The sequence below is a fragment of the Protomyctophum bolini genome (genome assembly GCF_963924005.1).
Source record: "Protomyctophum bolini genome assembly, chromosome: 6".
NCBI classification, from domain to species: domain Eukaryota; kingdom Metazoa; phylum Chordata; class Actinopteri; order Myctophiformes; family Myctophidae; genus Protomyctophum; species Protomyctophum bolini.
The window spans coordinates 37,084,224-37,097,323 of record NC_137867.1 but is presented as its reverse complement, the minus strand read 5'-3'; the positions used below and the strand labels follow the sequence as shown (position 1 = coordinate 37,097,323).

The following is a 13,100-nucleotide window of genomic DNA, read 5'->3' as shown; positions in this document are numbered from 1 at the left end:
ACCTCCTAGCTGGGGGGCGAGACTCAGACTGGTTCCTGCGACTCAGGCCGGTCCATGAGGGATTTGACCCAGCTGGTGCCATTAATCAGTTTGGTGGTGGCGATGATGTATTCCATGCCGCTGTCTTCCATCTGAGAAAGGAAGCGCAGGGCGGCTATCTCTGCGTACGTTACTCCTCCGAGGAAGAACACCAGTGTGGTCCGGTTCTCCCCCTGTTGGCCTGTAAGACGGCGACAAAACAGAAGGTGATCAACATAATGGCATTATTCTCATTTAATTAATATTACGTATCTAAGCAGCAATCCATTCATATTTTTTGTTAAGACGTGTTATTGTATCCAATCTGTATGGTAGAACAAGGGTTCCTGAACTTTGCAGGTCGCGACTCACGACCCCCCAAAATAATCATATTTGAAGTGAACTGGGGACCCGCACCTTGACAAGCACTACTACAAGCAGAAATTGTAGTAGGCATTACATTTAGTTTGACTCTGTTCCACAGATCGTGAAAATAGTCAAACTACAAACCACAACATGACCCAGCACAAACACTTCATTGCCGTAAGAAAGGCAATACTTCATTTTGTTATTACTTTTGGGTACATTTATTAAGCTATTTATACGTAGCCGTGTAATAAGCGGCATAATTGACACCGCGCCGGTCATTGTTGAGAAATAACTCCCAAATTCAAATCCATTCAATCAACAGTTCAACACTGTAAAATCATGTGTCAATTACAGTGGAGTCAGAAGTAACTACACAGCTATACCTGGGAGCATGTGCTTACAAAAAGAGAAGGGAAATGAGGACTGAAAATCATTATACAGTATGTCAAACATCATTATTCAAACATTATACTAGCCTGTGCAAATTCATTCTACAACACTAAAGAAACATTCAAAATTCAAAAGCAACACCATCCGGTAAAGTACTGTATTTTGGAATCTGACTGATGAATAAATAAACTAAACAAGTAAACAGAGAGACCTCCATTATCACCTTTTAAAAACGAAAGAAGGGTACAAACAAGTAGAAACAAGCCTGCTCCCTTATACCCAAAAGCATAGTTCCAATTAGCACATTTCACATGGAGTGTATAATAAAATTCACAATTCAACATCTTCTGGACACGCCCTACGGCTGCAATAGGAAGGACTGAGACGAATCCTAACACTGGATCTCAGTGACAAATGGGCAGTTGACAGCGCCTTTCTCCTCATCCTTTTCTCCAGTATCAAGACAAATGAAACAACACAAACAGAGACCCCGACAGTCGGCCCCATCCCATTGTCAGCTGCGTGTTATAAATTATCAGTTGACGTAGTCGTGTCTTATCTACAAGCCGCACACCAGAGGTCATTCAATTTTATTTGGATGCCTGTTTGGTGAGCAACAAACACAGGAGTTTGCATGTTCTCCCCGTGTTCCCTAGGGTAGGTACCCTCACAAAAAACATGCAGTAATCCTGGTCTCTATACCGTTTCTCCTGGCCAGCCGGGGCGCCTGATGGAGGGGAAAAAGGAATTGGTTGGAATAATGTGTTCCTTCCATGCACTACGTCCACCTGGGGAAACTCCCCCCCCTGTCAGGTGAAAAGAAGCGGCTTGAACTCCTCATGCATAGAAGGAAGCATGAGATCAGTCCGTTGCTCTCCCCAGGTTGGCAGAGGGAGTGTACTAGCGCCCAGGATTACATTAGATAATTGACGTGGGATAAAATAAAAAAAAAAGGAAAAAAAGACCCAGTTTCTGCTGATCCTCACGTTTCTTGTGAAGCCCAGCGGGCAGCTGCTGTCTCTCCTCGAAATGAGGACCCGGAAGCATCTTCAGAACCTCTTCGATGCTGCGCCAGCCGGGCCGGGCCAGAACCTGGGTCAGTCTGATGCTTAGGGGCGCGTAGCCACTGTACACATAGGAGATGTCGTTGGGGTTCTGGAGAGGAAAAAAATGGAGATGATGATGAACTGCTCTTTGTTTGACTGGCTCCTGTAAAAATGTCTAAGCTTATCACTGGAATTTACCCCCACCCCATTCTGTTTTATTACTACTCATATATATATATGATGTTTTGCATTATTGTTTGTCTAAATGTCTCCATGAATTCAATACACAGTACCTCAACGGAAAAAAGCCCTTGGGCTTTTTTGAGTTATCCTTTCAGCATCCTTTTTTTGAACCACTCACCACTGTGCCTTTTTGGAAACTATTCAAATCAATCAAAATGAACATGAACTGGTTGCCAATTCTGGCTCCTCTGAGACCTTTAGTAGATAGACCTTTATTGATCCCCGTGGGGACATTCAACTGCCATAGACCCTTGTTGGTTTTCTAGCTTACCAGTTAGTTGATTGCATTCTCCTAGTGTCCGTGCCATGTTGGCTTCTAATCATGTCTAATCATGTCTTGTAGTGAGACAAAGAACACCAGGGACCCAATTTAGAATCGTTGCGTGTGCACAAGTCCGGACTTGAGAGATGTGCACTCCGCTTCCCACAAAAATGTTGGGATTAAAAAAATAAGACATGGCAAGAAAATGTGCCTACTGCCTACCTCAATGGAAACTCTCACCGCATGTGGACTTTCAAAGTCAAAGTCGTACGATTAGACACACGAAATTTCTCCACATTTGACCCATCTCTTGGAGCAGTGAGCCGCAGCGTGCGCCGCGCTCGGGAATCATTAGTTGATTTGACCCCCAATCCAACCCATTGATGCCGAGTGCCAAGCAGGGAGGAATTGGGTCCCATTTTTACAGTCATTGGTATGACCCGGCCGGGGATCGAACCCCCGACCTCCCAGTTTCAGGGCGGACAGTCTAACCACAAGGCCACTGTCTGGTATCATTCTGGATGTAATTATTACAAACTACTACATCTGTCTGATATTTCATATTCCATCCTAACTGACCTGGCAGAGACCTGGAGCACATTTTCTAGTTTACAATATCATTGTCATCAATATTCATTTTCTTAAAACTTAAATACTTTTTACTTGGCATTAGTAAATAAGAATAAACGTTTAACAGAGTGATCACACATAGGCTATAGAGGGTATGCGCGTGACATCATCATCAAACCAGGAAGTTATGCAGGAATGCCTACGGAGTGGCTAAAAACTACTTTCTGGCCTTGACAGCCCATGCATCCAAACAGAAAAGTCATCTCTAATTGCATTAAACGACAATAAATCTATTAAATAAATAGCCTTTATAATAGAGGGTATGCGCATGATTTTGACTTGACCTTCGACGTGCCTTGGGTACAAAATGTTTGAAATGTCTATGACAAGAAGCTCATCTCAATTCTCAACCACTGCATTATGAATCATTAGTATGGAACTCAATGCAGTTTTATAAACGTAGCCCAAGATGAACACAATCCACCTGGAGAATCAGGCATAACCCCAGGGCTAGTGTCACAGACCACTGCTTCACAGATATTAAATGAATTAAATGACCATAAACAGAATGAATTCCATTGTTCTCTTCTCCGGGCTTACCTGTTCATTGGCGTCCTCCATCCACAGTTTAAGGGTCTTCCTGATGGTGGGGTAGTTGTTCCTGGAGGTCAACTGGGGTTTCAAAAGGCCCGTCTTCTCAAGGTTGTTGAGTGTCAGCATGTGTTCATAGCCATAGGTCTGCGTCAAAAGATAAACCATAGTCATGGAGTTGTTTCACTGCCATCAAAATTATAAAACAATACAGTTAAAGCAATATTAACCTATTTTGACCTGAGATCAGATTCTAAAAATGTCTTCTAAATCCTGACAGTTTTCCGAAAAAGCTATGTTTCTATGTCAGTCGTTCTTTGATTTTTCAAAAATAGCTAAAGCATAACATAATGCTAACACCAAAAGGGGTTCACGCCCAAAATGGGTTAAACTTTGGTAGAACCTTTGTGGTATGTATCGCTCAGTGTGTCACACTTGCCTAGTGTGGGTAGTATGAAAACCAGGAAAATATATAGAAAATAACATCCAGGCAGTCCTTGATGCAGAGATGCTGTTAGTCTTTATTCACACAGACCAAAAGTATTTAGAGAGATACTGGAGAGGTGGCCGTAGCTCATTCCACCTCCACAGTCCTACTTTGACTGCCAGGCAGTGGGAGGCCTCCCTACATAATGGCTAAGCCCCTCCCACTGGAACACACCACCCTGAATTGATTCCACAATTACACCAGTACTTCATAATGTCCAGGGACAACACATATTATTCATCACATATTATTCTACATCACTTATTATTCAATCAATGAACCATATCATATAAACAATGAGAAAGCAGGGTACTCTAAACAAACCCTCATACTGTTGGTATGTTCCCCACACCCCACAGCTGATTTTCTCTGAGTTTCTCCCTACTATGGAGACAAGCAATTAGCAATCAAGCATCAACCAATATACATACACAGCCCAAAATAATATAATTCTCTGCAACATACACAATAAATAATAATTCAAACTTTAGCCATTCAGTCTCAGTGGCAGGCTGAACTGCCACACAGTGGTTTTTGAACTTTTTGTGGCAATTTTTGAAAATGTTCACTTATTCCCTTTTCAACAGTAGCAAATGCTTTTAATTGATTTACGATATATCGTTACATGCCAAGAAAACACTTGAATTCTACCTGCAAGATTTCCCTTTTGTAGTAGTCCAACACCTTCTGCTTGAGGCCATTGTTGCAGACAGACTGCATACACACTAGACGCAGAATCTTGATCAAGGGATCCTTCTGGGCAATGCAGTCTTCTATATAAGTGTTCACCTGTATTGAGAAAACAATGTGCAAATGCGTTTACTCCAACACATTCTAACCATATAATATTAGGTGAGAATGAGATCAACTTAAAAGATATACCCACACACTGCCACTTGCATGTTCAAGAGAAGTTTGTAATGTAGGCAACGTTTCGGCTGTGTGCCTCAGGCATCATAACATTAACATTCAGGCTACATGATGACCTTGTCTTAATTATATATTTAAACTGGAGCAGAAAAAGAGGTTTCTATTCTTTGGAACCACTTCTCATGCAAATGCAAACACAGACCATGAATACGTTTTTTAGAAATTTCTAAAAACTTTTGGTGTTATAACCCTTCTGAACGGGAACCCCTTCTTTACAGTATATATATATATATATATATATATATATATATATATATATATACACACACACACAGTATTCAAAAATGTTAAATATTTGTTTTTCAGAAAACTTAGGTCAGGATTTAGAAGGCGTTTTTAGAATCGGCCTCAGTCCAAAATGAGATAAAACAAATTAGGATGGGTAGCTAGGTACTGTACCTTGTCTGTGTCGACCCCCGTCATAAACTCCTGCTCAACTGTCAGATTGTCAAAGAAGGCCTCTGAAGCTGAAACAGGAGACATTGGAAACGATAAATGCTATATACTGCTGGGACTGCTGCCCGGCTCACAAATTATTATATAAAATGTATTCTTGAGCAAAGAGAGATTGATTTTGGCTGCAAGTAGCAAAACGTTTAATTTACCAGATGTTTACCAATATTCCTAGGAGACAATCTTTTGCAATGCAAAAGTAGTGTTGTTTCTTTCTTTTTCCATCTATTTCACAGTATAATAGAAGAAACCACATCAGATTGGATATGGTTGCTGTGGGGGAAAAGACCCCTTGAGATGTACCATCTCGTTTTCATGGTATTAATGGTTTAAGCCCCGTTTTTATACAACTGTATTGACAAAAATAGCCAATCTACATCTTCAAGCTTGTAGATTGACTATTTTAGCTTTTTTTTAAACGTTTGTCAGTTTTGGGACATTGGTTTAATACCATGCCTCAAAAACAGGGACAACAGGTTGAAAATGAAAAGTATTAACAGGAGCTGTTGTGATTAAATAATAACTACACTGGATTCATTGGAACACAGATTCCCCCCCCCCCCCCCCCCCCCATTTCCTGAAAAGTAACAGCTTTCGACATACAAAGTTTCTGCCCGACAGCCACGATATGAAGGAAAGGACCATGCAGGAAGGAAGCTTATACTATAGTGTACATACTGGTGATGTCCTTGATGAGCTCAGCTATAGAGGTGTGGTTAGCCAACGAGCTCCTTGCAGCCTGCATGTGAGGCAACTGGGACACAAACTGCTTTATTTCTCCCACTGTTTTAGCGTTGTGGCGTTCCTGTGAGACAAGGGAAAACAATATTAACAGAGCCCTCAGACAGCTCGTCATCCAGCATGTTAACTTGGACAAAGCAGAACATTTTTGGAAAAATCTATCACAAGCCAACAAGAAGCTAATTTAAAAATCCATCAAACAGCACACCAGGAAATGAAGAACAAGTCTGGGCAAGTCAGGCAATTAAGAAGATGTTAACACCCCAAAGGTGACAGAGAAATAGAGAGCTACTTATCTATGTTAGCTATTCTATATTAGATCATCAAATCTAGTAGTGTAATCGTGTGTGTGTGTGTGTGTGTGTGTGTGTGTACATTAAGATATACATTACTGTATATGAATGGCGGCTTAATTCATTTCCAGGTCTCTTTCTGAATCGCAACTCACAATTATACAATCGCCTGTGTAGAATATAACAAAAAAGAATAGAACTTGCACTCTTTGCTCCAATAATATATTGGAGCATACGGTAGGAGAGTGCAGGTTCTATTGTGCTTTTTATGAAAATGATCCAATCCTAAAACACAAGTCCAGAGCCATGACAATTTAAATGTGTATTCAATAAGACTTTTTAGGATATAACTAAAATAATAACAAAAACCTCGACTCCAACACTATGACATTTAAATAAGCTACAAATTACTGAAATTGGTAATATTACCAAGAGCATCGGGTTGTAAAGTTTGCTCATATTAAGAGTCAGGAGCTCAGGCCAGTAATGGTATATGCATTTGCCACTAGGAATAGCACACAGGTTTGACTGCAATCAATACTTTTGATTACAGGGCTGCATCTATAAAGGAAAACTAATTAGTGCAAGATTTGGACAGTATTGTATCTTTTAGTAATTGTCATCACCTGTCCAGATCTATTGGTTTTCTGTTGTGCACTTGCCATAGAGATTACAATCAGATTTCATTAGTTGTGGCGTCTTCTTGACCATGTAAAGCATTCGCTTATACAACCTCTCTCTCTTGCCCAGTCCTTAGTCCCTGTACCAAAGAACACCTCCCTGGCCAGCCTGAATGACTATCAACCGGTTGCACTGACCTCTGCTTATGTATTGTAACCCTGCATCACCAGGCTTTCCACACAGAGAATAGCCTGAGTTTCATTCCAAACTGACCATTGTGATCCAGTCTAGGCAACAGTTGGTCAAGGAAGAAATAAAAAGTGGTTTCCGGTTCCCCACATAACCCATTCAGCTTGGAATCACTTGCAGACAGCTTAAGGATCTTTTAAAATCATCCAATCTGATGGCAGACTCCATCGGATAGTGCACCTGCTTACTACTACTGCGATTATGACTCTGCTGCACTCTTAACTTATTTTAAATGTTGGTTTATGTTTTGTAAGTTGCAACCATTTGCTACCCTAAACAGGGCTCCCTCGTAAAAGAGATATTTTATCTCAATGGGATAACACATAGGTTAAATTATTTTTACATCTAATTTGTTGGATCAATCCACCATCAGATAATATTAAGAGCTACAGCTAGCGCAGCAGAGTGGGTGGACGAGTGGGAGCGGGTCATTCTGCAATCTGCATGTGTTAATGCATTAACATTTTGAGTGCATTCATTCCGTAAATTAATCATCCCGATTGAATGCACAAATGTTGGCAGCCCAACTTTAATTACAGTCCAGTACAAATCCTATTCTTAATATTATCTTGTGTATATTGTATTGCTGTCTCTGCAGTGCTTGTACCTGTATAAATTAATAACATTTAAATAACACTTGAGTCCTTAGCTCAGACATTTATAATATCATGCTCATGAAGTAAGTAGTAAGCCTTGCCGAGCCATGAGGCCCATAGGGCAGGAGCCCATCTCATGTTTCTGTAGCATGAGGCAGCATGATGTACAATTACTCCCTCTGGACATGATGCTAGTATGTCGCAGGGACTTGCCCCCAATCCAACCCTTGATGCTTAGTGCCAAGCAGGGAGGAATTGGGTCCCATTTGTCTGATTCTTTGATATGACCTGACATGACCCAGTCCCAGGGCAGACACTCTAACCACAAGGCCACTGAGCTGGTCTGGTTGCATGACAGTAGCTTCTAAATACGTATACAAAGCACCTCAAAGGCAGCAGAGATGATTTTGGCTTTCTTGCTGAGCGCTGCACCAACAGCGTTGAAATTCTTGTCACGGATCTCGGCGTACAATTCCTCTGCAGAGTTTAGCTGCAACTTCTTGGCCTCTGTGGGTAAATCTTTACCTCCTTCACCTTGCTTCTTCTGAGCAAACTTCTCAGGAGGCAACTTGACATACCCTAAGTTACAGGAGACATACATTGTTATAGAAGACTTAACCTACCATACAGGAGACAAAAAGAGACCGAAAAATGTGCGTAGGCTAAAAGAATAAAAGAAAGTAACATTGAATAAGCATAATACACATAATACACCACAAAATGAATCCATTCCTGACCATTAGTGATCCCATAGACCTCATCAATGAGTCCCTCATAGGTGAGCTGTGTGGCCAGCGGGGTCAGCAGGTCAACATTACGGTCTAGAAGCAGTAGAGTATCGAACACTGGCAGGATCTGACTCTGGCTTCCAGCAAACTCCCTCTTCATTCTGAGCATCATATTGGCTACATGCTGCAAACCAGAAAAAAACATTGTTATTATCTTCTTTTAAAGTCATGCTGTGTAAGATTCATTTCAGTAGTCTTTTGAGGCGACACCTATCGTAGGTCCTAGGACACTAGGACACGCGTATTGTCAGAAATGGTATTGATCAATGTTCATTTGTTCAAATTAATAAATGTGACTCTTTTTGAGTGTCATGGCGGCAACTGTTCAGGAGGAGAAAAACACTCCAAAATGAGTTAATAGCACAGGCAGAATCTTCACATACGCATGTCTGAAATAAATGTCACAGATGAAATCGACATGCAAATATGAAATAGATGCTTAAACATGTAGCTAGGTGTAATGTTAGAGTGCACAGAAGTGAACCGTAAATTTGAAGCTATGATTCCCTGCTTCCATTTGACTTAAGAAAACGAAAATTAAAAGAAAATCCAATGATTTAGCCTCAAAAACGGTCACAAATTAATACATTTCCGCTACATAGATTTAGATATGTCATTTTGGTGCGATTGTTGTGGGCACACACTCACAGAAAGAAGTGTTTAACCCATTTTGAGCTGAGATCAGATTCTAAAAATGTATTCTACATCTTTTCATAGCATAACACCAAAAGGGGTTCCCGCCCCAAAATAGGTTAATAATGTTTATTTAGACCAAGTTGTCAACAAAAACATTTATGTGGAATGGTTATTATAAAAAATATTAAAAAGCTTACACAGTATGACTTAAAAGTTAATTTATATCCTAGAACTAGACTATTGCACCATACTCACCCGTGCACACTCTCCTTTCCCATAGATCTGTGGTATTGTACCATACAGTGCCTGTAGGGTCATGAGGCCTTTAGCAGTGTGGTATAAACTTGTTTGATCGTTCTCAAGATAGCACTCCTACAGGAGACAAAAAAGGGGTTAAATAAGTCTCACTAGATGCACACGAGAACTGTAAACCTCAATGAGAGATGAGGCATTTACAGTCACACTGTAATTGATTTTGTGGAGTGGAGTGAACTTTCCCGTTGGTAGTCCGATTAATTTCTGTGAATTTTGCTGAGGGCCCCTCTTTCTCAAGTCTGCTCGGATGCAGACTTGCATACCGTAGGACCAAAGCTTTCTGTATGTCATTAGAATGCCTTATTCTAGACTACTAATGTGGGAATATTGGAAAATTCCTTTACACCCAAAATATGGGTGTAAACAGCTTGAATGAGTGAGTGAATCAGGCCCAAACGGTTTCTTCCCAACGGCAACGATATGCTGCAATAGAGCGCCGAAGTCCTGACGTCACTCGCTCGTCCCCTCGATTCCCCTGGTTCACGGAATTAATTTCTCTATGGAGAATAACATGGGGTCATCTTACATTCGTTTCATATAATCGTTGTGGTCCAAAAATAAACAAGCTGTCTCTGCGTTATTGTCAGGGAGGTGTCTCTGTATAGTTTGGGACAGTCAGTCACTCATATATGATACAGTCTGTTTCTAGCGAAAATGTAACTAATTCAGTAGCAGTAACAATAGCGTTTTCTCTCAGTCAGTTGATTCTTCATATCCATATGAGTGAAGCGGTCTGGATGATTTGTTTATTTTTCAAACACAGTTCTTATATGAGCCGATCTAAAATCCCCCTATGGGGATTACAATGCAAATAAAAAGTACATGAACCCGCGGATCTGCTCCCTCTACCGATATTGACGTCAGACTTCGGTGCTCTATACATTTGTGCCATGTAGAGGTTATACACACCCTGAAGGCACCTTCAGACTCCATGGAGAGTAGGTCACCGTCGTAGGGTATCAGGTCCAGGATGTACTCATCAATGTTGATGAAAGAGCCGAGCACACCTTGCTCTTTGAGCCTCTGCTCACAGAGCATGCTCCGTCGTGGAACAAACAGGATGTGGAAGTCACGTGGGGAGTGCATCTTATCCTCACTAGAAGTATATGAATTAATAGGGGTTTTGTTCACGTGTCATACAGTACATCCCACATTGGATTACAATATTGTTCCCAAGCTTTTTACCCCGCCTTTTTACATCTGACAAAGCTCTGAAAACTCTCCCCCACACACACACACACACACACACACTACGGTGTTTTCACAGACATTTAAAGCCATTTACTCAAACAATGTTAGTATGCTTCACAATGATGTTACAGTACACATGTGGAGTTAATTAAAAATAGATTTTGTGCAGCGTGTTTTCCATGTTGGACCAGCTCCAAACAGAAAAGCCTTCACACCTATCAATATCAAGATTAGGGTTACAAATGTACATACTGTATGTGCCAAAAATATAGCTCTACAAGCTCACAACGCACCTCGAAATGTGATGCATTGTGACTTGTGAGCTTGTAGATTAGCTATATTAGCTAGTGGCAGTTTCACTGTACAAGCCGTTTGTACTTATGTAGACATGCATGGCTTAATCTTTGAGACAAGCATATGCTACTGGCAGGATCAACCAGGTAACCTCCATCGGTCAGGGTTCGAATTTGATTATTTGTGTGTAGATACGTACGTTGTCGTTAGAAATAAACACACATAAATGTACACAAAAAACACTGCTTCTTGATCATTCAATTAACCCTATATGAGCCAGATTAATTTACATTAAAGATTAAAGCTTTTCAATATATATATTAGCCGGTTAATTGCCCAGCCACACCCCCACTTTGGCTGGACGGTCTCGGACCTCAGGTTGGGAACCACTAAACTACAAGATACTTAATAGTTGACACATGCATTGCTTGCCTCTCGCGTGCAGGAAAACAATTGTGTTATTTGAACAGTTCCCAGTTCCACCGAAAGCTAGATTTTACAAACCTGAAGATATTCTCAGCAATAATGTCCATAAGCTCCAGTCTGGGACGAACAAAGAAGATGATGTTTTTGACATCGGCAGATGGGAGGCGCCCTCCCTTGAGGGTGAACATCTTCTCCACTTCATGTTCCTGAAAAGCAGTCATTGTACAGTTGTACACCGGTCCTTAGCTATAGTCAAGACTGCATGCGTTCAGAAACATGATGGGACAAAATATCCCTTTAAGTCCATTTAGGTTTAATCAGTGTCAGACACATTAGCTCAGACATAGAGTCTAGCAACAAAAAACAATAACAACAACAAACAAGCAGCAGAGATCTCACCTTCAGTAAAGAATACTGGGCTATCAGTCCAAAAGGTCCTGTGAGATATTCATCCCAAACTATGGCCTAAAGTAGTAAAATGACAAATGACAGACACACAGTTTACATGGAAGTGCTGGGCCAATAGCCTATCTGGTAGGCCCTACCAGATATCTGGTATGGTATGGTATGGTGGTATGGTATGGTCAGAGTGGGTATGGTATGATATTATTATGCCGACATAATAATACGACATATAAAACATAATTATATATATTTTTTATTGCCACTGTTGGACAAGATAATTTGCAGCTGCCTGGTGCCCTGAACATTTCCACCTTGTCTGTCACATCATAACAGTTTAAATTTCATCCTTCTTTGTAGATTGTTGGTGTTGTTGTCACTTACCTTACTCCCCGCACATTTGTCTAAAAACTCCCGAAGCTCCTTTCTTGCTGCTTCTCTCAAGATGTTTAGATTGACTCTTCCGTAAGACAAGTGCGCTGCCATTTTTCACTCCAGCTCCAAACCAGTAGCAGTCAGGTGACTTCAGCCCAACTATCATGTGACCCAATAGAAACACACAACACAGGGTTCGATTTCATTCCAACCTGTGGGCCGAGGTCCACTGGTAGGCCGCGAGTATGGAAGTCCATAGGTCTAAAAGTAAATAATAAATACCAAAACTTCAAATACATCAATGGGGGGAAAAACAATTAATAAATAATACTAGTATTATTTTTTTGTGTCTTCTATTTATTTCATTGCAGTATTTATTATTAAGATTTTGGTATTTATTATTACATTTTGTTGTGCTGTGCATGGCCTGGGCTGGTCCAGAAAGCCCCCCCCCCCCCCCCCCCCCACTCCCCCCAGCTGCTTGCCATTTCCGTAGACAATAGCGCCATCTGATGAGCTTTTGTTTATGGAATATGGAAAACAATGAGGTGAAATCCTGGGTGAAATAAATCTGGTGACACTTTCTTGTGGAAAGTAACATGCCTGCAGCCTATGGCATTTTACAGAATAGACCCAAAAGTAAACTTTAATATTCAGAATGTCAGATTATATTACAATTTGTTTGAAATTAAAATGCTATTCAGGCTAATTTGTATTCTGACCTCACCTGAGCTCTATAATACACATTTTGGCACTGCATATCTTTCGGTCTAACGGTCTTACAATGAATGGCACACGTTTACGTCACCGTCTC

The 13,100-nt window shown here is 40.8% G+C and overlaps 1 protein-coding gene across 1 annotated transcript; it reads right to left on the bottom strand.

The window, feature by feature from the left end:
• Nucleotides 1-22: 22 nt before the first annotated feature.
• On the bottom strand, nt 23-12,415 carry vps33a (VPS33A core subunit of CORVET and HOPS complexes). The gene is made up of 13 exons (XM_080765286.1): nt 12,296-12,415; nt 11,909-11,974; nt 11,588-11,715; nt 10,508-10,694; nt 9,539-9,655; nt 8,597-8,771; nt 8,245-8,438; nt 6,038-6,164; nt 5,306-5,373; nt 4,628-4,765; nt 3,499-3,636; nt 1,764-1,932; nt 23-220 (listed from the first exon to the last, which is right to left on the bottom strand). The coding sequence occupies exons 1-13, from the start codon at nt 12,395-12,397 to the stop codon at nt 24-26; spliced, it is 1,806 nt and encodes a 601-aa protein (XP_080621412.1). The 5' UTR covers nt 12,398-12,415; the 3' UTR covers nt 23.
• Between the last annotated feature and the right edge of the window lie 685 nt (nt 12,416-13,100).